Genomic DNA, 24862 nt, shown 5'->3' with positions numbered 1-24862 from the left:
TGCCTCACCCTACTATATCTTAGTTAATACATACTATAAGATTATATAACAGAAAGAATAAAACATATCCTTTTCTTATCGATGGTTAGAATGTTTCCTTTCTTTAGATAATATGACCACAAAATCAATGGGCAATGTAAAGGGGTCTCATAGCTTTTTCGATGAAACTGTTTGACTCAATATCTTTACGTCATTATCGTGAAGATGGCCTATATATAGGCTACGCACCATTGAATGATTAAAGTTTTGTACAATAGGCCTTATACATGCATTGCGAGAATTCTGATCCTGGTCGTTAACCCCCAAATGAAGTCATTTATAGGCTTGAAACATATCACAACAATAAATACAATAACATGTAGGGTAATCATAATGAGTCTTGACGTTATTTTCCATTGTTTTAAACCAAATTAGCAAGATGCCTGGTTTAATTAATTAAATTTTCGTGATTGTTTGTTCTCGTGTGTAGCCTATTCATATCACAAATAAAACATGGTTTAACTACCGTTTCTTTCTTTACAGTAACCATTTCTCCCTTTTACTTGCTGACAAAAGCTTGAAGTTTAAAAGGCCCTTTTCCGTATTCAGTATTGTCGATAAACTTGGACCCTACTAACTGGTCTCAGACTCTCGATGAACAATAATCCATTTTAGTAAACATCATGATTGAAAGGCATACTTTTATGATCTTTGTAATTAATCGTGCTTACCTCCAACGTAAAGAATTCTCTGAATTATATCTTAACAAAAATCTTTCTTGCTTGATTTGAATATTTGCACGCGTGGTACAATTTATTCTAAAGGTAAATAGGCAAGACTTCTGCCATATTGGTGTGCATACGCATTTCCTTGAATCTGTCCTTTTGTGACTGCTGCCAAAGCATTTGACGACTTGGCAACTTTCGTCATGATGCATTTGGGACCGGATCCATGAAAAGAACCGAGGTAGCAACGAACCAGTTCTTTCGGACTTTTAATCTAAGCAAAAGGTACCTTTCTCTATTAGTCGTGGGTTTAATGATCAAGAGTCTAAAGGCAAAGTAGCATAGTTAATTTGCTTAAGAATTTTGTTGGAATTCTTGATCATTTTGAAAACTTAGATGTGTACATTTTCTTATTGTGGTTGTAAAGGCTCTTTTAAAAGATTATTTGGTTTCCAATGATGTTCAGCAGCAGGAAGAATGGTAAATCATTATATCATGCATTTATGTTTTACCTTATGTCAGATCAATTTCAATGCCCTTTAGATCGGGATTTACTAATAGAAAACATGCAGGTATTTTGTTCCCAACCAATGTTTACATTAGGGTTCATCTCCATCTTAAAAGTCAAAGTACTTATTAGTTAATAAACTAACAGTTTGTATTTTGTTAATGCTATCATCACTTAAGAAATAGTCTTCAGATAGCTGTCAATGTCATAAAATCTTTAATAATTTTTCTGCTTCCCAAGAGTTACAAGCTACGAAACAATTTGGTCACATTCGCATCTTGATTCCTAAGAAAGAAGTTAGAGGTCATCGTTCATCTGGCAAGGGATGAGCTATACCCCCGCTTCCTGACGCCGAGTGGACGCTGCAGTCGTGGAGTCAAATCACAAATATATTAGTTTTAGATGTAAGTGACAACCTTTTCCTGTTATATGTTATGCCTTGTGTTCGTGGATGTGCAATGTACCTGCTATGGTCATCGAAAACTAAAATTCCATTTGGCCTTGTAGTGCAACAGTGAATGAAGGAGAAATACATTGTCTGCACTGTTTCTTGGTTCTACCCGAATGGCGGTTATGCTACCATCATGTTTTTGTTTATGAGGATTCGTTCAACAACAAAATGTGCTCTTGCTGTACAGTTAACTTAACGTGTGCTGTCATTCTAATGCAATCGATACAATAGTTTATTATCTGGGGAACTTCTTACTTGACAACTAATAAGTGAACCAAAGGCGTCTGTCGTTAAAGGGGCGTTGGGTGTTTGACGCTTCAAGAACCATAGAAAGCCATAAACTGCCTCACTGAAGTCTAATTCACTTATTTTGCCTTGATTATGTCATCTTTATACTTAGGTGTCATTGAATGTAACTGGTAGGTACGAAGATCAATGTTTTTACGTGCTGTAGGGGAAATTTTCTTCATTTGGTGAGCGTAGTCGTCGCCTTTTGTATTAGAGCATAACTTGTCAACAGTATGATGTCATTGTTGTTATTTTTTTTATTCTAATTTTATTGTCCGAGGACTCGTCGCCCTTCATAATTTCTACCCAAATGCATGAGCTCTGTATTATTATTATTATTATTATTATTATTATTATTATTACTTGCCAAGCTACAACCCTTGGGGGAAAAGCAGGATGCTGTAAGCCCAAGGGGTCCAACAGGGAAAATAGCCCAGTGAGGAAAGGAAAATAAGGAAATATATAAACTGCAAGAGAAGTAATTAACAAAAAAGAAAATTTTTTTAAGAACAGTAACAACATTAGAATAAATATTACTTATATAAACAATAAAAACTTGAGAAAATCAAGAGGAAAGAGAAACAAGATAGAATAATCTGCTCGACTGTACCCCCAAGCAAGAGTGCTCTACCCCAAGACACTGGAAAGAACATGGTGCAGAGGGTATGTCACTATCCAAAACTAGAGAATAGTGGTTTGATTTTGTAGTTTCCTGCTAGAAATGCTGCTTACCATAGCTGAAAAGTCTTTCATCCACCCTTACCAAGAGGAAAGTGGCCACTGATCAATTACGCTGCAGAAGTAAACCCCTGGATCAAAGAATTGTTTGGTTATCTCGGTGTTGTCCGGTGACAGATGAGAATGTGTAAAGAACAGGCCAGACTATTCATTGTTATTATAGGCAAACGTAAAATGAGCCTTGGCCAGAGAGAAAGGTCCAATGTAGTACCGTCTGGTCAGTCAAAGGACCCAATAACACTGGCAGTAGTATCTCGACGGCTGGCTGGTGCTCTGGCTAACCTACTACATCACTTTTGGTGTGTTCTTGGTTTTTATACATGTTCTGGTGTTTTATCCCTTTGTGTACATGAATATTCTTGTGTTATTATAGTTTAGGACAGAAATAGCTTTCTTGAAAAATGCTACTTTATGTACATTAACTCTGTTTTCTTTGAAAATTACATTTTATTACTATTTTTCTACCCCCATATAAAAAAGTAATGGGGCATTCTAGGTAGGGGGAAGTGACTTGTAACAATAATGATTGTCAGTAATCCATAGAAAAAATACTGCCTTGTTCTTGGAAAGATGGCTTTATTTCACATCAACATAAACTTCCCTAAACAAATTAAATCGGCATGTATCAGTTGATCATCGCTAGAACATTAGGTTAAACCCATGAATATGGGCGTAAACCACCGTTCACAAGTTTACCCACCACCCTTGTAAAATAACGATTATGGAGATTTCAGCAGGAAACCAGGGTTGTGGGTGTGGAACCACCAAAAAATAGTGTTTGGAGCAATAGTAATAGAAATGTATATAAATGCAAGATAGTTAGTTTGTAAATTATTCCTCATATAGCCTTCAAATTTTCACACAAAATGTAAATGTCGATCAAAGAAATCTAGAAATTCTTTTTAGGTGGAATAGTTTTGCTACTGTATTTGTATTTGTGACTCTAGATCTAGTTGCCTTTCTGCTAACTTAGTAATAATGCACGCAACCAAAGAAAAGTTTTTCCAAAGTCGTATTCAGCAACTGTCTGTTTGTAGTATTTCAGAACTCGGGCAACAAAGTCATTATCAAAATATTACTTAATAACAAAATACTAGAAAATAGATATATACTGCATAAAAAAACTACTACGAGACCACCAGCTTGTAGAAGTGAGTTGGCGAGTCATCAGCTGATTACCAAAAGAAACAAATAATTTGCTACTGTAGTTCATTGAATGAAGTTTAATAAAAAAGTAAATGAATTTGTTATATATGAATAATAATTGTAGGTTTATATTTTATGTCTGGTGAGGTGAGTGCTTGTGTGTCATTAGTTGGGTGTTTGAGGGCTGTCAAACTCCCCTACACAACTCTTTCTTAATGTTAAGACGCAGGGTGATTTTGGGGGGAATTTTTCACGAAAAACTGTGCTTCTTATGACACTTGAAATATGATACTTCTCTTGTAGTTTATTTATTAACTTATTTCCTTTCCTCACTGGCCTATTTTCCCTGTTGGAGCCCTTGGGCTTATAACATCCTACTTTCCAAGTTGGGTTGTAGCTTAGCTAGCTAATAATGATAATAATAATAATAATAATAATAAGGGTTTCATGGTCTAATGGAGGTCTTATTCCTACCGCATATCGCTATGTACCGTCAGTGTTGTTAGAACATACTGTAGATACTTCTATCCGGTTAGATGAGTACTTACTAGAATATATCCTCCTGATTTGTAGAATGACTGACACAGTGGCTAACTAGTTGGTAAATTTCATAAGTACTGTGTATTAACTAATAAATACTTTGGGAAAAAAAACGTGTTTCTGGTATACTGTACTTGTAGGTTTTTTGAATGGTTTTGTCTGAAATCTGCATTCTAGACTGTACTTTGAAGTTATAAGGTTGACAGGGGCACAACCTGGTATTCATGAAAAACAATTTGTTCCAACACAGAGTACTTACCTCGAACTACTTTCTTAGGAGTATCTGGGATCTCCTCCCAACCGACCAGAATTTTGTGTAGTTTACCCTACTCCCGTTTTCTATGTGGGGTAACCTCTGGCGGAGTGATACGCCCCATGAGGCGACCCGGGGTCAGAGAGCATGCTTGCTCAGGTCTCTGTCTCCAGTAAGTTTTCTGGTTGCGTCGCAATAACTTCCCGACGCGCTCTCCTTACCCAGTGCGACCCTTTGTGTCCCCGACCTCCTTTGTGTCCCACGCGGTTCCCGCGTGATCCCTTTGTGCTGTTCCTTATCCTTTTCCCTCTGTGTTCCTGTGTCTCGCGGTGACTTACTAGTGCGCAATGGAGCATCCCTGTCGTTGCCCTGGGCCTATGGCCAGTAAATCCTGTGGCGCCTTCCTCTCAAAGCCTGAAGTTGATCCGCACTCCTTGTGTTCTTCGTTTAGAGGCAGTGTTTGTTCCCCTACAGCCACGTGTCCGGAGTGCGAGTCCTAGAACGAGGTGCAGTGGGTGCGTTATGTACCAAGAAAAAGAAGTCTTCCAGGAGATTGCCTAGGAAACCGAGCGTCTCGTCGTCTTTTGCTTCGCCCGGAGCATCGTCGGATAGTGTGTGTCTGCCGCCTTCCTCTACCCAGAGTAGGGGACGAGGTAAGTCAGTTGCGGGGAAGAGGCCTGTGGCCCTTCCCCAGGAGTCTGAATTACCAGATAGTGGGGTTGTGTCATCAATCCAGGCAAGTGGGGGGCCTGAGGGAGGGACGGGAGTGTGTTCGGAGGACGGAGCCCGGGTGCACGTGGGGCCTGTCTCCTCGGACGATCCTATGTGGGGAAAGACTGCTGCAGCCTCTTCTCCCGCCTCTTGGGCATGTATTTCAGGTACGTCCGCAGCCGAGGGTGGCGCCGAGGAGGACTCACCGCCGTCAGACCCCCTCGCGTGGCCGCCTCTGAAGACGTCCTTCAGATCACCCTTGAGGCTGGAAGAGGAGTTCAAGACCTGGTTCCCCAGCGAGGAGCTTCCCCGCTATGCTCCCGTCCGTCTTCATGGAGCCTTCGTCACCGGCCGATCAGCGCTTGGACCCACCAGCAACGCAGTGCGTCTCGGACCCTTCAGTGAGGTCCTACAAGTTTTTGGGCTCCTCGGTCGAGGCCTACTCCTACTCCTCGGAGGACGGAGCCCCGAGGGACCATAGAAGACGGTGAGATAGGTCCTGCAGAAGACGGTCACGCTCATGCTCCCACTCCAGATCCCGCCACGTTGGGAGGCATTCTAGATCCCCCAGGAGGAAGATTAGGAGAAACTGCTCCCCGAGAGAAGAGTGGGTGCGGGTCGTCATCCCACGTAGACAATTCCTGGAGGCTTCAGCAGTTCCGGGCACCTCGGGCTGGCTCCCAAGGGCTCGCTCGACAGTGAGGTACGTCTCCAGCAGCAGGTACGATCGACGGAGAGAGTCGTCTCTTCAGGCCTCAGGGACCAGCATAAGTCCGCGAAGGTTCCGGCTCCATCCGCCCAGCGTAGAGAGTCGCCCCTTCGGTCTGGCAGCCGCGTCCCGGCCTCAAAATCAGCATCGAGTCGACCGGAATGTGAGACTCCTTCTTTCGACGGGCAAGCCCACAGCCTCCTGGACCTCCGTTAGCAGAGATAAGCCCAGGACGCATCCCTCCGTCCCAGCGGCGATGCCCGTCCTCCAGCCTGAACCACTGAGACTAGACCGCGCCAGGAAGATGTCTCCTCCCCAAGCGGGACCCCCTGTCGGAGATCCCCCGTCTCAAGCAGAGGAACATCTGACAAAGTATAGAAGACGGCGTAGAAGGCTCGGCTGCAGAAGTTTCGTCCTACAGGAGAGTGATAGGCCTCATTAGGTGTCATCACAGGCTGGACGAGCCTAAGCCCTCCACGGACGAAGACTGGCTCTCGGGCCTCAGCAGGCTGGTAGATGCACCCGTACAACAGAGGCCCTCACTAGCGCTTAGTTTGGATAGGGACATTAGGCTGGGTATGGCTCACATAGACAGGATCGTGGCCAACCACACAGAAGCCCCCAAGAGTCAAAGCGCCTCTAAACTTCTCCAGGGCCTCAAGACCCAGAGACATTTCTACCTTCCCGAAGGGCACCGCGCGGGTCCCTGCACAGTAGAGCCACCAGTTGCTATCCTGGGCCAGGGAGCTGCAGAAGAGAGAGCTACCACCGCCCCAGTTTGCTTCTCCCCTAAGGAGACTTCCATGATGGAAGAGCTAGCCAGGAACCTGGTATACGTATCATCGTGGCTAGATTGGTGGGCCTGCACACTGGTGGGTTTTAAGGCCTCGCACGATCTCCCAGTTCCGGAGAACCAGGCTTTGCTGAAAGAGCTGATTAGCTCAGGGGGTAAGGCCCTTAAGTTCCTCTCTTACCAGTCCATCGCTCAGGCCGCCAATTGGGTGCTGCGGAAGAGGGACACCTTACTCAGCAAGCTCGTCAGGAGACTCCCGGACAGAGAAGCGAGGGCCCTGAGGAACCTACCCCTGTGGGGCGATTCGGTGTTCCCCCTGAAAGCAGTGGAGGAGACAGTGGAGAGGGTCAGGAAGCTGAAGGATGCGGGAGAGCCTAGACCCCCTCCAACGAGAAGGCCTCCCTCCGACGCCTCGCTCCCTCCTCGCGCCTCACCTAGCCAGCCCAGGAGAGACGCCCCTACTACGGCCTGGCCTCAATCTTCGCAGTCAGCCTTCAGGCCTTCTTATTCGGCCTCCTGAAGAGGGCGTTCAGGCCACGCATCCAGAAGAAGGTAGAGAGAGAGGCCCCCTACTCCTGCCAAAGCCTCAGGTGGGGGGATGCCTCAAACGTTCTTGGCAAGCATGGCGAGACCACGGAGCAGATCCGTGGACCGTAGCAGTACTAAAGGAAGGGTACAGGTTGCCCTTCGTGGCGGACCCCCCCACCTCTGATACCAGATCTACAGGCAGGCTGGTTGGCACCCAAAGATCCCTTGAGAAGGACAGCCCTACAAAAAGTCTCTGCGATGCTGGCGAAAGGGGCAATAGAACCAGTTAAGAACCTCTGTCCAGGGTTCTACAGCAGACTCTTCGTGGTGGAGAAAGCGACTGGGGGCTGGAGACCAGTCATAGACCTCTCAGCCCTCAACAGGTTCCTGTGCAAGACCGACTTCAAGATTGACACCCGAAGTCGTTCCTAGCGGCCTTGAGGGAAGAGGACTTCATGATGTCCATAGACCTCAAGGACGCATACTTCCAAATCCCTGTTCACCCCTCCAGCAGGAAGTACCTAAGGGTAAAATGGGGTACCCAAACGTTGCAGTTCAACACCCTCTGCTTCGGTCTGTCCACAGTTCCTCAGGTCTTCACGAGGGTCTTCGCAACAGTCTCAGCCTGGGCACACGAACAGGGCATCCGCCTGATTCGGTACCTGGACGACTGGTTGTTACTTTCAGCCTCGGGAAGTACTGAGGGAGCAAGGCGCGAAGCTCCTGCAGTTCTGCAACGTCCTGGGTATCATCATCAACCCGGAGAAGTCCCAACTGATGCCCTCCACCAGGATGAACTACCATGGAATGGTCCTGGACTCCCGGTTGGCGAGAGCCTTCCCTTCCGCGGAGAGACTGGACAACTTAGATCAGGTCCTCAGGCCCTTCCTGTCAGGCCAGCCCAGGAGAGCCAAGGACTGGCAAAGACTGATAGGCCACCTCGTGTCATTAGAGAAGCTGGTTCCCCAGGGGAGGCTCTAACTTAGGGGAGTACAATGGAACCTGAAGGGGCTCTGGAACCAGAGAAACTCCCCGCACAAGGTGATCCCGATGCCCCAGTGCCATCAGCCGTCTGTTTGTTCTTACGAGAATACAAACCATCATTGTTTAGGTAGGGAGTATGTTGTTAGTGGAAAGCTGGATGGTCATTGAATCGTTTACTAGCAGTTAAGCGACTCTTAATGTCTTTGCTCACATCTAGTATGGACGTACTGTTGCGCCCTAAGCAAAATTTTTTCTTTTATGAAGTGAAGTGAATGCTGGGTGTTGATCGTGATTGTGAAGTAAAACGCTCAATTGGTTTTATTGGTTTTTAGTTTATTAAGGTTGAAGAATATTCTATTGTTAAAATTTTAAGAATTATTAATTTATAAAATGTTATTTTGCGTGAAATTAGGCAACTTTCGAGTATCATTGAAATTCGGGACCATGGTTCACCACAAAAACGTGACGCACCCCTGAGATCAGGAGAGACCATAAAGCTGTTCATCAAAACTGCTAGGTGGACTGTTTTGGATGTCTCCATCCTGTTGCGTTAGATGGGTGAATGTGTTCAGGGGTGAGAGGCCTTTTGCAGGTCTCCAACCCTGTGAGGTGTTCTTGGCCAAAAACAGACTGAAGAAGTATGAAGACCAGTCCTGAACCTTTTTCAGAGTAGCCTTCAGCAGTAAAGTCTGCCCCTCTGAACAAAGAGCTAGGTTTTTTCCATCCTGAGTGATGAAAAGAACTACGTCCTTGTAGCTAGAATGAGAGTTGGTGGGAGAGTTGCATCCATCTGTGAACGTCTTTCATCTCCTACTCTGACCCACTAAATGCCACTTCATTCATTGAATGAGGGCCTTGTTTGCCTTTATCACTTCAATTCTGGTTCTGTCCCCTTTGCTGATGAAATGGATGACCAAAATCAGTAGACTTCTGAGACCTCCACTGTGTAGCTAGAGCTTAATCCAGTACTAGGATTAGAGCTAATAACAAGCGTGTGAGCACTCCAAGTAGGCTTTTGGTACAAGCAACTTAGCATTGTGTATGATCTCTGCATGTATCACCCTCACTGATTACGAGATCGTCGGAGACAAGATGCTTAACGTCCCTTACGTGATCCAGGCTAGCTACACCATTGATTGAGGAGCCACCACAAGACTAAGCACAAAGGCATCAAGGGTACTCCTGTAGAATAAAGGCCTTGAAGATGGTCTGGTGCATACATATCACAACCTATGAACCCCGGCCGACTGCAAGAATCCTCTTTAAGATAAGGGTATGGCCTATCCCAACTTAGCGAGTTACAGATTGTGTTCTAGACACCTGTCTCTGGGTTCTGCCCGTGCTAAAATATCGGGTCTTCTTCAAATAGCACTGTAGAGCCCTCATGGGCCAATAGGCCTCATCTCTCTGTGCCACTCCACATTTCTTGGAGAGTTGGGATGAAAGACTCAAACATGGGGTCATGCCCGGCAGAGTTCGAGCTTGACCATGTGACCTGGTAGGCTGGCTCTAGACTACGGAGTTTCTACTCCTCGTGGAGTGGGAGGCTAAGGCAGAAAGACCATGTCACTCGCCTAATTTCTTTGCCGATTATAATACAGCAGAGACAGTTTTACAAGTTAGACCCTTGACTGAAGCCTTCTCGAATGCTTGGATGAGCTAACTAGACCTGCAAAACTTAATAAAAGCAACTCCTATGAAGATAGGTTTATCCCCTTCTATTGATAGACCATGCGCAAGTATGAGCGATAACCTTGATGACCTCTACTGAGAGCAGCATCTCCTAGCCAGGAAGAAGAGGAACTTTGCAATTTGTTTTAGAGATGATCCAACTTGAGAAGAATCCCTTCTATGATATCCATCATAGAGAATGGCCCACTTCTCTCTTCGATGAAACGCAGTCCATGCCACCTTTGCAGACGTTTTCCTTCACCCTTCGTCAGGAGACACTACTAAAATGATCCTTGGAATCGACGATCATCTCATTCCCCTCACCCTCGCCCCAGATGCTCGCCACACCTCCTCTAGGGTCTGTTTGCCATCGTCAACCAGCTCGCAATCACAGCAGGGACAAGGACCTTCCTTATTTATGTGAGAGCTCACCAGTGGGCTTCTCGCCATCAGCGCCTGCTCGTTCTGCTTGTGACTACCTGTCTGGGCGGCAACCACAGCCCGTACATCACCTCCAGTCCACCTGTGACCATCTACCTATGTGTGATCGCTTGCCGCGTCGTCTTAACGAACCTTCCAGAGCTTTGACGACCAGCTCAGCTCCCACATGTTGCTATGACTCACCGGATCCATCGTGCACCTCTCCACATGAGGTTGACATTCCTCTTGCTTATGGTGATTGTCACATTCCTGCAGCAACCATCAGATGCCTGGTACCCTTCCCAGCCTTCCTGATGGAGTCTACGAGGGTACAGATCTCTTCTATCAATATGTCTGCAGCTTGCTCTTCCAAGGCAGAGCGAGAGGCTCTGCCAGTGCCTATCGGTCAAGGTAAGTGATCTTATTCCCCTTCTTTTTAGGTGCTGAAGCCACGATCTCATAGGAGGCTGATCTTCATCACACATCCTTCCCAGCGAGACCTCAGTCCTTCCTACATTCGGGAAAGAGTCATCATGGTTTGATGCCTTTGTAACGGCGGTGACTCGAGCTGTTTTGGGTGTGGCCCCTCCATGTGGACAGATAGTAGCAAGTACGCCTATGATCCTGTTTGGAGAAGTTGGTCCCCTCTAGTTCTGCCTCTCCTCTATTTGACTCCAGACAGAGTCTCCACGCCAGTACTTTCCAAAGTTCCTCGTCTCTTCCACCAAGATGAGAGGAGCTATGGGAGTGGCGGGTCCCATCCAACAAGACTTATCACAAGTCCAGATGATACTGGGGCTTACCACCAAGATGAAGAAGAGACTGAGGAACCCGACTCCTCTTCTGGGAGACGCCCTCCGCCTGTGTACAAGGCGGGGCTCACTATCTCCGCGGGAGATCTCCCTGACATCTAGCTTTCGTCCTTTGCCGATAGAGGTAGTCCCTCCAAGGAGACTGAACAACCAGCACCAGCTCCTTTGTCAAGAGAAGGACGAGTCTCTGAGAGACTGAAGGATCCCTCCCAGACTCATGTGAGAGCTTGTGGGTGGATGATGAACAGAACTATAATGAGGACTGTCTCCTTCGGGCTGTCAGTCCTAAATACACGGAGGATGAGCAGGAGGAGTCAGAGTACTCCTTTTGGCAGGTCTTGACCTGCATGAGGGCCATCAACAGGTTGGCTGACACCACGACAGCCCTTCAGGAGGGCAAGGACACTGTCTGTGGTACCCAGTGACTTCCAAAGGCCAGTACACCCTAGCCCTAGTCAAATAGGTTGACGGGTGCCAGGAAGAAGGCGGTCTCTCAGACTGCCGGCTCATCCAGCTCTCTCCATGCAGGCTCGTCCTCGAAACTCCTTCCCCCGCCGTTTGTCCAGTAAAGGAGGTAGGAGGTATTGCCAGGTTTCAGAGGAGCCCTTCTGTCCCTGCCTCTAGATCCTTCCATAGAGGCACTTTGTAGAGTTATATCTTTTGAGAGATTTGCTGGGGTCTCATTCACTTTCTCTGCGTTTGAGATCCTGAACATGGAAAAGGTCGCTAAGTATGCCATGCGGGCTTCTTCGTGGCAGGACCTGTGGTTGTGATCCGTAGAATACCTTGTTAGAACCGAAGATTGGTCTAAGGATTCTACGAGGAAGTCAATGAAAATATTCTTTTTGTCGGGTACCCAAACCAACGAGTTTCTCGCCGGCCAGGTGATCAATTTGTGGGTGAATACCATATTGGCAAGTTCCTCACGCAGATGTGATGAGTTTCAGAAACTACACTTAATGGCTCCCTTTTCAAGCTGGGAGAAATCAAGCGGGTGGCTGAGCGCAGGAGGACGTCCAATCAGGACGCTCCTCTCCATAGAGCCTTGATACTCTATCTCGGTCCTATGGTACAGCTTCTCCTCAGACGCAGCAGTGGCAGACTATCAAACCGCCGACAAGGAGAACATAGGATCCTTTAGAAAGGTGTTGATAAAGCCCTTTTTTCCCAAAATCAAAAAGGATCCAAGTCCACCCGTGGAGGAAGAGAGAACATGGGGGCGGTCGAGGCCGTTCCCTCTAGGACTGGTGATCCTCCCACTTGCCCATCAGTGAGGTGGATGCCTGCAATGCTGCTGGCAGAGGTGGCTACAGCATGGGGCTAAACTCTGGACAGTCTTCATGATTTGTTCAGGGTATCGTGTCCCGTTCATTCAATCTCTCTTTACATTGACTGAATCCAGTTCCATTGAGCTCCTATGCAAAGGGATCTGCAAAGGAGCTTGGCCTTCTGGCTGAAGTCCAGACCATGTTGAAGGACAGTCTCGAGGAGGTCCTCGACGAATCCCCAGGCTTCTTTGGTCAACTTTCTAGTGAAAAAGATGTTTGGAGGCTGGGGATCCATTATCAACCTCTGGAGGCTGGGGATCCATTATCAACATCTTGGTCCTGAACAAGTTTGTTCTACAAACTCTGTTCAGAATGGAGACCACAGGACTTCATGTGCACAATGGATCTCAAGGACGCATACTTCCAGATCCCAGTCCATTTGTCTTCAAGGAAGTACAGTATCTAAGGATCGTACACGACAACATACAAAACCAGTTCAAGGTGCTGTGCTTTGGTTTTTCCACAGCCCATCAGGTTTTCACAAGAGTGTTCACCCTAGTGTCATATTAGGTTCTTAGGATTGGCGTCTGTCTCCTGAAATACCTCGACACTTGGCTGATCCTAGCAGACTCGGTGATAATCCTTCTTCAACTCTGATACAGATTCCTCCTGTTTTGCCAAGATCTGGGGATTGTGGTAAGTCTCGAGAAGTCATCCCTGCTACCCTCTAAAAGATATATATACCTCGGTATGATCTTCGACACTAACCTCCAGAAAGTCTCTTCTCATGAGACCGACAGGGTATAGAGGCTGAGCCCCTTCCTCAGAGAAGAGCTTCCAGCCCAGCAGTGGTGCATCTCCTAGGTCACCTATTGTCTCTAGTGTGTCTTGTGCCCAACGGCCGCCTCAGAATTCAAGCTCATCTGTGGCGGCTGAAGTTCAGATGGAATCAACACGGCAACTCCCTTGATACATTGGTCCCCTTGGGACTAGAGCAGCAGATGAACCTTTTATGGTAGGTGGCAGACGAGAACCACCGAGGAGAGGTTGACCTACCTTCTACCGTCCCTGAAATTGATGCTCTATTCAGATGCATCTAAAGAAGGGTTGGGTGCCCACATGCTGCACCTCCGGGCTCTGGTCCGAGTCCGAAAAGTACTAGTAAATAAATTTCCTAGAGATGAGGGCAGCCTTCCTGGTCCTCCAACAACTCTAGCCGTTCCTGGCAGGTCACTCTGTGGTGTTGATGTGTGACAGCACCATAGTAGTGGCTTGCATAAACAAACATGGTGGTACCTTCTCACAACTCTTATGCCATCTAGTAGTGGAGATGCAAAGATGGACAGAATACAACCCTGAGTTCCTATCAGCCCACTTCATTCCAGGTAAACAGAATGTGCTCGCGTATCTGAACAGAACGTCGCTGATGGTTGGCTCCGAGTGGTCTTTGAATCATCTAGTAGCCAACAAAATCTTGACTTTGTGGGGTTCCCAACTATGGATCTGTTCATGATGTCTGAACTTCAGGCTCCCTGGCAAGATGCACTCCAACAATGGTATGAGAACGTAGTTGTTTATTCCTTTCCCCCGGTATTGCTTGACGAGAAGGATACTCGATAATACCAGAGCATTCAAGATCCTCTCAATGCCCCTCATTACTCCGCTATGGCAGCACACAGAAGGTCTCCCCGACCTTTTCCAACTCCTGACAGAGATCCCTAGACAACTCCCTCCCGACGCAATTACTCAACCACATGTGAGCATCTTAAACAAAGCCGTAGCTTTGCTGTGACTTCACACTTGAGACTATCCAGCACCACCTCTTTCAGAGAATTTTGCAATAGGTTGCGAATAGGATGTCTGGATACCTGGGAAAATCTTCAGCTTCAGTCTACCAGGCCAAGTGGGCTGTCTCTTCTGTGGTTGGTGTTGTGGAAGGGATATCTCTCCCCTCAATGCCACTATACAAACAATAGCAGAATTCCTCGTTTAACTTCACCGAAGGAAAAGCTTCTCTTGGTCTCGGCGATGAAGGGTTGCCGTTCAGTCTTGAGTCTCCCCTCTAGACTTGGAAGTAGTTGATGTTTCCTCTTCGTTGGAGTTGTCTTTCCTAATAAGAAGTTATGAGTTTACCTGCCCCCAGTTGGAAGTTAGACTTCCTCCATGGAACATGGTTCATGCTTTTCAGTCATTGAATGGTGCTTTCTGCTAACCATTACGCCATGCAACAGATCGCCATCTCACTTTGAAGACGGTGTTCCTACTCGCCTCGCCCCTTGGCCAAGAGAGTTGGCAAACTTCATGGTCTTTGCTACGATGTTGCATTCAAGGGGATGGGGAGTAGTGGATTCTAGATTTGGGTCCTTCCGGATTTGAAGTCTTCGTACTGTAACCGCTTATTATTATTATTATTATTATTATTATTATTATTATTATTATTATTATTATTATTATTACTTGCTAAGTTACAACCCTAGTTGGAAAAGCAGGATGCTATAAGCCCAGGGGCTCCAACAGGGAAAAATTGCCCAGTGAGGAAAGGAAACAAGAAAAATAAAATTTTTAAGAATAGCATTAAAGTAAATATCTCATATAAACTATAAAAGCTTTAACAAAACAAGAGGAAGAGAAGCAAGACAGAACAGCGTGCCCCCAGTGTACCCTCAAGCAAAAGAACTCTTAACCCATCACAGTGGAAGACCATGGTAAAGAGGCTATGGCACTACCCAAGACTAGAGAACAATGGTTTGATTTTGGAGTGTCCTTCTCCTAGAAGAGCTGCTGACCATAGCTAAAGAGTCTCTTCTACTCTTAACAAAAGGAAAGTGGCAACTGAACAATTACAGTGCAGTAACCCCTTGTGAAGAAGAATTGCTGGTAGTCTCAGTGTTGTCAGGTGTATGAGGAGGGAGAAAAAAGGCCAGACCATTTGCTGTGTGGGTGCAGGCAAAGGGAAAATGAACCATAACCAGATAGAAGGATTCAATGTAGTACTGATCAATTGTTACTTTGCCCAGTGAGGAGTGTGAGGTATTATCTCAACTGTAGCAGCTCGCCCCCAAGTGTCGGTGCTCTTCGTCAGCACGGGGAAGGTCAAGACCTTGCACTAAATCCTGATCCTCTTCCAACTAGAGGCCCCAGAGCTCGCTATATAGGGGCATTAGCACGTCCCTGCTGTTCAAGAGAAATTACTCCGTGATGCAGGTCATAAAAGTCGGTGTGTGGAAGCGTCAAACGACTTTCACCACCCACTACCTACATCATGTGACCCACAGGAACCTGAAGACAATCTCCATTGCCTCTGTGGTGGCTGCACAATAAATGGTTTGAATACCTCAGGCTCCTTGATGGATAAGTAGCAGATAGTTGAGAGCAAAGGTTACCCGGGATTAGTCTAGAGTGAATGTTAAGTATGACTGGCTCTTTCTTTCATCTTCCCGTCTCTCGGAGAACAGCACCCACGGTCCTCTGCAAGCTGGCCTCATCTATCTGCAGGTAAAACCATATCCCTTGTGTAACCTGGTATAGAACTAATACTTGTTGCGTTCCCATGCCCCCTGTCAAGGTGGGATTGGGTAATGCATATGGTTGATTCTAAAGATTCCTGTCTGAGAATTCTTTCCCAGACTAATCACATTGATAATATCACACATTGCTCAGGCTGCTAACCTTGCGTGGAACAGAATTTAGAAAGGTGTCAGGGTTTCTTCACAGGTGAATAATATCACACATTGCTCAGGCTGCTAACCTTGCGTGGAACAGAATTTAGAAAGGTGTCAGGGTTTCTTCGCAGGTGAAAACCAGCCAGTTGGTTTGAACTTCCACCCTCCTCCTAATGGGCAAGTCATCCCTATAAATAGTGTAAGGGTTTGTATTTAGTGTCTGAGCAAATGACAAATCTGGAAGTGAATTATAGTTTTCCTAACTATACAAACCTGGAGCTATTTATACAGATTGACCCACCGTTATTTATTCCTCCTCTCCCCCCCCCCCCCAGTAAGTCCTGCCTGCAATCAAAAGTGACAAGATAATACAGGTGTGTGTATGTGTCAGCGCAGTAGCTGGCTACCCTTCACCCGAAGCTAAATAATGGTAGGGTAGTTTCCTCTATAAAGTCTTATGGCTAGTCTTCCAGCTTTGCCAAAAGTATAATCCCTATAAATAGCTTCAAGTTGTGTCGTTTGAAAAAATTCAAATTACTTTCAAGTTTGTCATATTCAAACCCTAAACTATATAAAAAAAACTTATATAGGTACTTTTCTTTAATTGCATAATATTGTGAGATAAAAATTCAATATGAATGGTTGATTGTGAATGGAGATTATCCATTTATTGATGTGCCTTACTTTTTTATATTTTTTCTTATATTTGATTTTCTTTACAGATAAGGCAAAAAGTACAAGATGACGGATGGCTTGTTGTCGCTTTCGTGGAATAACCACAAAACCACGTTTTGTCACATACTGTCCACACTTAGAGAAAAGGTAAATATATATAAAGTGTTCACTCATTTTGTATTTTGTGCAAGTTTGCGCAGTTGCCATTTTTTCTAAAACTATAGCTATAAATAACTGAATACCTAGACTCAATCTTCTCTTGCTAAAATACTAGTCCATTCCATCAGGATGAATGTAGTTTGTGTGTGCAGATGTGTGTTCCAGTATACTGTACATCCAGATGCAGACCTACTCTGCTTACAAAGTAGAGTAGCCAAACATGATTAGAAAATCACCCATCCTGTACTTTAGGCCAAAATTATATTGTATCTCATTGACTTCACACACCTATACATAATTCTGAAGTTGAGCAGGCTGGGAATATGTAAACTTTCTGTATGTTCTTTGAAGGGGAGTAATGTCATCAGTATGTTGTCTGTAGGGGTTAATGTCATAGGCATTAGTAAATGGTATTTGCAACACCCTTTTGGGTCTGAAGGGTATTAATTTCTAACCTTCAGCTTGACCTCCATAAGTATTTCTTTCTTTTATATTGTTGTCCATCTTAACTTTAATTGATAGTACAATTGCTTGATTTTCCCACATTTTCACTTTGGTGCTGAATGGTCTTCTTGTAAACAGTATTGGGTCATGTGGCCCAAATTCCTAAGAGCCTATTCCTTCTCACAAAAGAATCTTTTAAGTATCAGTAAAGGTACTTCTTTCATGGTAGTGAAGTTTTCACATAAAAGAATCTGTAATAGAATAATTATAGAGGGCTAACTTTTACTTGCAAAAACAATGGACAATACTAATATGAAATACTGTATATATATATCGAAGAGTTGAAAATTATCTTTCATAGTTAGTATAGTTGAGAAAATAAGGAATGAAATAAGAAAAAAGAATGAATTTGTCGTCTGTCGTCGTGTTTACAGCTATCAGGAGTACAAATGTGATCAGTGTTACTGATATTGAGGAAATATCCTAAGATCTGTGAAATGCAAGTAGATAAATGATGTAGGAATTATGAAAATGTAATAAAAAAAAATGAGGGGAAGATTTATAAGGATATAGACATTTTTCAAGTAATTATTTATAGAATGGAGATAATTTGATAGGATTTTATATATTTTTTTTTTATGGAATTCAACCAAAGATCAGTTCCAAACAACTTGCATGGCTGGTGTTTTGGGTGGCATTGTGGGTGGGTGGGTGGGTGGGAGGCAGGGAAGGAGAGCCGTGGGTGAGATAGAATGACACAGCTAAGTTTCACTTTAGAGAAAGGTTCCTGTATGAGTTGATCATGTATGTCAACATAGAAGTACACTCATTATTGCCCTTACATACTCACAAATAAAGACTAGAATTGCAAGTTTCTCAGTTGGAGGTGGGGTGAGGTGTAAGGATAAGTACATCTGTTAAGCTGTGGGTGTGTCGGCGGGGTTAGAGTAATGCCTCATGTAAGAAATGTTGCCATTGGTTGAAGAGAGTTGTGTGATTATGAATGGTAACATTAGAACACATTAAAATACCTCTAACACAAATGGGAATAAAGGTTTGAATCCAAAAGTCTGTTGATTGGCTGAAGAAAGGAGGCGGGTAGATTTTATGTTATAAAATACAACTATGTGTTGCACTCTTTGGTAGGATATATGAATAATTTCAACTATATGGTTTATACCTGTAAATGACTTATCCAGTACGTCATAATGTATTGTAGCTGTCATATTTTGACGTTAAATACGTCGTCGTAGTGAAGGGGTTAACTGTGGAGATGTAAAATCAAGGTCTTGTCTCTACTCCTTTTCATGTTGTTTTTTATATAGCATAGTAGAGTTTGGTTACTGTTATACGTGGACTTTATTTTGGGATTGGATGTTGTAGATTCCTTATTTTAGCTATATCATAAATCTATTTACATTGGCAACCTATTGTAATTATGCTAAAAAATCTTTGTCATTCATCATGGGGATTTATTTCCCTGTACAAGTTTCAGCCCATTTTATTTCATTATTTGTTTTTTCTTCCAGGAAAGATACTCAGACGTGACCTTAGCGTGTGAAGGAAAATTTTACCCAACTCACAAGTTGGTTTTATCTACATGTAGTGAATATTTTGAGAAGATGTTTGAAAACACTCCGTGTAAACATCCTGTGATATTATTAGGCAAAGATGTTAAATGTGATGAACTTGAAGCACTTCTTAGTTACATGTATGATGGAGTTGTGTCAGTAGCGCAAAATGACCTAGCACGTTTAATAAAAGTAGCAGAGCTATTACAAATAAAAGGTTTAGCAGTGCCTGATGAACCACCACAAACTAAAAGAAATTATTCGTGGAATTCACGTGATGACAGAACCAGCCCTCACCCGAAAAGACGGAGGCGGGACGAAAATTTTTCTAGCTCTCAATATGGTAAAAATAGTAGTCCGCCTGTGTCACCTCTTCGAATAGAACCTGAACAGTCATGGGATCAAAATAATACTACAGAAGGAGCACCAGGAGAGGATAGTAGTCAGAGATTAGACCTGCCAAGAAAGCAAGAAGTTGATATAGTACAAAGTCAGGTTAGTAATTTCATGAGTATTTCTTAAATTTAATCCAACTTTGTTCCAACACGAAGTACTTACCTCGAACTACTTTCTTAGGAGTATCTGGGATCTCCTCCCATCCGACCAGAGTTTTGTGTAGTTTACCCTAAACCCATTTTCTATGAGGGGTAACCTCAGGCGGAGTGATACGCGCCCTGAGGCTAACCCCGGATCAGAGAGCATGCCTGCTCAGGTCTCGACCTCCAATAAGTTCTCTGGTCGCGTCGCGATATCATCTCGTCGCTCTCCTTAATCCCAGTGTGACTTTGTGTGTCCCACGCGGTACCCACGTGGTCCCTTTGTGCTTTCTCTTTGTGCTTTCCCTGTGCGCGCTTGTGTCTCGTAGTGCTTCTCCTTCATCATGGAGCATCCTCGCCGTTGTCCTGGGCCTATGGCCAGCAAATCGTGTGGAGCGTTCCTCTCGAAACCCGAAGTTAGCCCGCACTCTTTGTGTTCCTTGTGCAGGGGCAGCGTGTGTTCCCCTTCCACCATGTGTCCGGAGTGCGAGTCGTGGAATGAGGTGCAGTGGTTGCGGTATAGCACCAAAAAGAAGAAGGCAACGAAGAAGTCGCCTAAGAAGCTCAGCGTCCCTTCCTCCCTTGCTTCGCCGGGCGTCTCGTCGGTCCAAGCTTCTCTTCCAACCTCCTCTACCCAGAGTAGGGGACGAGGTAAGTCCGTTATGGGGAAGAGGCCCGCGGCCCTTCCCCAAGAGTCTGACCTTCAAGACAGTGGTGTTGTAGCGTCGTTCCAGGCGAGTGAGGGGCCTGAGGGAGGGGCGGGAGTGTTTTTGGGAGACGTTGGCCTGGTGTCTGCAGGTCACGTCTCCTCAGATGACCCCATGGCGGCAGGGAAAATGTTACTAATTCCTCTCCAGCCTCTTGGGCGTGTTTTTCAGGTGGTTCAGCAGCCGAGGATGACGTCGAGAAGGAGCTTTCCCCGCCGTCAGACCCCACTGCGTGGGTTCCCCCTAAGACACCCCTCAGGTCTCCGATGAGGATGGAGGAAGACTTCTGGGCCTGGTCTCCCACGGGAGAGCCTCCGCGCTCCCCCCCAGCGCCGTCAGCCGTTTTCCCACAGGTGTTTTTGCAGGCGTCGTCTTCCACGGAGCATCGCAGGAATCCCCCTACACCAGCGAGGGAGGCGAGGTCTTCGAAGAGGGCCTATAAGTCGTCGGTCTCCTCAGTGGAGGAGCTTTCCTGCTCTTCGGAGGACGAGGCGCTGAGGAAGCTCAGGAGACAAAGGGAGAAGTCCCGCAAGAAGTTGTCGCGCTCTCGCTCCCCCTCAAGATCGCACCACGAGAATCGGCGGCCAGGATCATCCAAGAGCAGTGAATGGGTGATGGTTCACCGCGACAGGCTGCTGAAGCTAGCTGCGGCGCCGGGCCCTTCAAGTTGGTGTCCGAGGACGAGCTCCCCGGATAGATACTCCTCCGGCAGCAGCGGCACCTGACGGAGGGACTCGTCATGGCAGGTTCCAGTCGACAGGCGTAAGACCGCGAAGGTTCCGGTTCCATCCGCCTAGCGGAGAGAGTCGCCCCTTCGGTCTGGCAGCTGAGTCCTGACCTCCAAAGGCCACCTAGCTCGTCACGAGCGCAGCCCTCGGCTTTCCTCAACGGGCAGGCCCGCATAGACGAGAACCTCCGGAAGAGATGTTGGACCCAGGACGGAGGCCCCCGTCCCGACGGTGATGCCCGTCCTTCGACGTGAACCCCCGCGAGAGCGTCGGTCCAGGACTCCCCCACGTGCGAGGTCCTACGACCTGACCGTACCGGAAACACAGGCCTCACTCAAGGAACTTATCAGTTTGGGAGGTAAGGCACTGAAATTCCTATCCTACCAGTCGCTAGCCCTGTCTGCCAACTGGGTCCTACGAAAGAGGGACACCGTCTTAAGCAAGCTGAGTAGGAGGTTTCCAGACAGAGGGGCCAATTCTCTGAGGAACCTGACCCTGTCGGACGACGCGATCTTTCCCCCCGAAGGCAGCGGAGGAATCGATGGAGAGACTTTGGAGGCTGAAGGAACCGTTCAAGACCAGGCCCCACCCGGTCAGAAGGCCGACATTCTGAAAGTCCTTCGTCGACACGCCTTACCCTCCTCGTCCCGCTCCTAGCCAACCTAGGAGAGACAACTCGGCGACAACATGGTCCCAGTCGTCTCGGCCCTCCCGTATGGGATTATCCTCGACCTAAGCCGCCTATAGGCCGTCGTTCGCGGGGAAGAACACGGAGCAGATCGTGGACCGTGACAGTACTGAAGGAAGGGTACAGGTTGCCCTTCCTATTGGACCCTCCACCTCGGATGCCAGACCAGCAGGCGGAGTGGCTAGCCCCCAAGGATCCCTTGAAACAGACAGCTCTGTAGGGAGAGGTCTCAGCAATGTGGGCAAAAGGGGCAATGGAACCTGTCCAGGACCCAGGTCCGGGGTTCTACAGTAGGCTGTTCCTGGTGGAGAAAGCAACAGGAGGTTGGAGACCGGTCATAGACCTCTCATCCCACAACAAGTTCGTCTGCAAGACCGACTTCAAAATGGATACTCCGAAATCAGTCTTGGCGTCCTTGAGAGAAGGGGACTTCATGATGTCAGTAAATCTCAAGGATGCTTACTTCCAAATCCCGGTTCATCCCTCCAGCAGGAAGTACCTACGGGTAAAATGGGAAAACCAAACGTTGCAGTTCAAGACCTTCTGCTTTGGGCTGTCCACTGCCCCCCAAGTCTTCACAAGGGTCTTCACAACGGTCTCAGTCTGGGCACACGAACAGGGCATTCGCCTGATTCGTTACCTGGACGACTGGTTGTTACTTTCAGCCTCAGAGGAAGTACTGAAGGAGCAAGGCGCGATGTAGCTGCGGTTCTGCAACGTTCTGGGGATCACCATCAACCTAAAGAAGTCCCAACTGATAGCCTCCACCAGGACGACCTACCTCAGAATGGTTCTGGATTCCCGGTTAGTGAAAGCCTTCCCCTCCGCGGACAGGCTGGACAACTTAGACCAGGTCCTCCGCCCCTTCCTGACGGACCAACCCAGGAGAGCGAAGGACTGGCAGAGACTGATAGGCCACCTTATGTCATTGGAGAAACTGGTCCCCCAGGGCAGGCTAAAGCTCAGGGAGGTCCAATGGAACCTAAAGGAAAGCTGGAACCAAACGGATTCCCCCCACAGAGTGGTCCCGGTGTTCCCGAAGACGAAACGGGTCCTAGAATGGTGGAGCTGCAGGACGAACACCCTCAAAGGGATGCCCTTTGCAGCCTACCCTCCGGAGATGCTTCTGTTCACGGACGCATCGAAGGAGGGGTGGGATGCCCATCTCATAGGGAAATCAGCAAGAGGGAACTGGACACCCCTAGAGAAGACCCATAAACGTGCTAGAGATGAGGGCAGTACAAAGAGCGTGCCAGGAGTTCGTACACCTACTCCAGGGAAACAACGTGGCGTTGATGTGCGACAACGCCATGGTGCTAGCTTACATAAAGAAACAGGGAGGCCTTAGGTCGAAGGAGCTGTGCGTCCTCACGTTACAACTTCTGGAATGGGCCGAAGTGTAGATCAGAATCTCGGCGAGGTTCATTCCAGGGAAAAAGAAAGTCCTCGCCGACGGCCTCAGCAGGATGGGGCAAGTGGTAGGGTCCGAATGGTCTCTGCACCCGGAAGTAGCCAGGTCCGTCATTCATTCAGAAATGGGGTTCTCCGGTGATGGACCTCTTCGCACCAAGGCTGAACACGCAGCTCCCAGTGTTGTGTTCTCCTGTACCAGACCCAAAAGCGGCGTTCGAGGACGCCTTCCAACATCCTTGGGACAATCTCGATGTGTACGCTTTTCCCCCCTTCTGGATGTTCAGGCAGGTCCTCAACAGAGTAAGAAGGACGGACAACCTATGGATGACTTTGGTAGTGCCCTGGTGGCCGGAGAGAGAATGGTTCGTGGACCTAAGGGAGTTAGCACAACAGCCGCCCTGGCCCCTTCCTGACAGGCCAGACCTTCTCCGGCAACCGCACTTCCAAAGATTCCACGAAAATCTTCGGTCCCTTCGCCTTCACGCATGGAGGTTATCGAGCGCCTCCTGAGGAGGGAAGGCTATTCGTTGAGTACAGCACCAAGGATGTGGGGCTACCTGAGACGGTCATCGACAGCTGTATACCAGGCTAAGTGGGCCACCTTTACCAAATGGTGCTCCGCTAGGGACATCAGGCCCCTGAAGGCCTCCATCCCGCAAGTAGCGGACTTCCTAGTTTACCTCAGGGACATGGTCAACATGTTCATCCCAGCCATCAAGGGAGTCCGCGCTGCTCTGGGCCAAGTTTTTCTCCTGAAAGGCATAGACCTGGGTAACTCCAGACATATCTCAATGCTCATTAAGAGCTTTGAGCAATCATGCCCCCCGCAAGCTGTGAAGGTGCCACAATGGGACGTGGCAAGGGTCCTGAAAATGTTATCCGAACCTCCAATCGAACCCCTGAAAGACATCGTGGACAAGGATCTCACTCTAGACGGTTTTCTTGCTGGTGTTAGTGTCAGCTAAACGGGTAGGTGAGATTCATGGTCTGTCCTACGAAGTGGCTCACTCGAAAGGTTGGCGAGAAGTCACGTTCAAGTTCGTCCCTTCCTTCGTAGCTAAGACCCAGAACCCTGCCGTGTGGGACCCCAGATTTGAAGGTTTCTCAATTCCGGCAATCCCCCGGTCGGACGACGTGAAGGATTTGCGCCTGTGCCCCGTCAGGGCAGTGAGGAAATACTTGGAAAGGACAGCTAAACTCTGGCCCGGGATCAAAAGTCTTTTTGTTTCCACCGGGCTCGTGAAGAAGCCAGTCTCGAAGAATACCATGTCCTGGTTGCGGCCGGTCATCATCAGGGCCTACAGTAAGGCAGGAATCCCCCTGCCGGGGAAACCCAAGCCCCATGACATTAGGGGCCTGAGTACTACATTGGCTTTCGAGAAGAATATGGCAGTGGGCCAGATCCTAAGGGCAGGCACCTGGGCCAACCAGTCTACCTTCACGGCTCACTATTTGAAGGACTATTCAAGAAGATCCCTGGACGGGTTCTGGATAGGTACCGTCGTTTCCGTGCTCCAAACGGTTTAAAGGTATACAAGCACAATAGACACAGGTCCGTTCCTTAAACCCCCTTATACCTTCTTTCCCTTTTTCCGCTTCAAGTGGGCTCTGAGAGGGCCCTGAGCCAGAGACGAGTACCTCAACAAGAGGAAGACATGTTCCCTAGGATTTCTTGCACAGGGGAGTTTCTTAGACACTAAGATGGGTTTTTGTGTAGTTTCCTCTCGATCGATTTTCTATGGGGTCAACACGACC

The 24862-nt window shown here is 47.0% G+C and overlaps 1 protein-coding gene across 11 annotated transcripts in view; it reads left to right on the top strand.

The window, feature by feature from the left end:
• The first annotated feature begins 874 nt into the window (after nt 1–874).
• The window catches only part of LOC137641570 (zinc finger and BTB domain-containing protein 24-like), a 238865-nt gene continuing 214877 nt past the window's right edge, over nt 875–24862 (top strand). For 8 of the 11 annotated variants that reach the window (XM_068374260.1, XM_068374262.1, XM_068374263.1 and 5 more), the window contains exons 1-4: nt 876–989; nt 1453–1616; nt 16909–17008; nt 18994–19530. In XM_068374260.1, coding sequence (XP_068230361.1) covers nt 16928–17008; nt 18994–19530 — 618 coding nt within the window. In that variant the 5' untranslated portion in view covers nt 876–989; nt 1453–1616; nt 16909–16927. The other 3 variants (XM_068374259.1, XM_068374257.1, XM_068374258.1) reach the window with 2 other exon arrangements.

This window comes from Palaemon carinicauda, chromosome 5 (assembly GCF_036898095.1).
Source record: "Palaemon carinicauda isolate YSFRI2023 chromosome 5, ASM3689809v2, whole genome shotgun sequence".
Lineage (NCBI taxonomy): Eukaryota > Metazoa > Arthropoda > Malacostraca > Decapoda > Palaemonidae > Palaemon > Palaemon carinicauda.
Note: the sequence above shows the minus strand (reverse complement) of the source record. Positions and strands in the feature narration are given on the sequence as shown.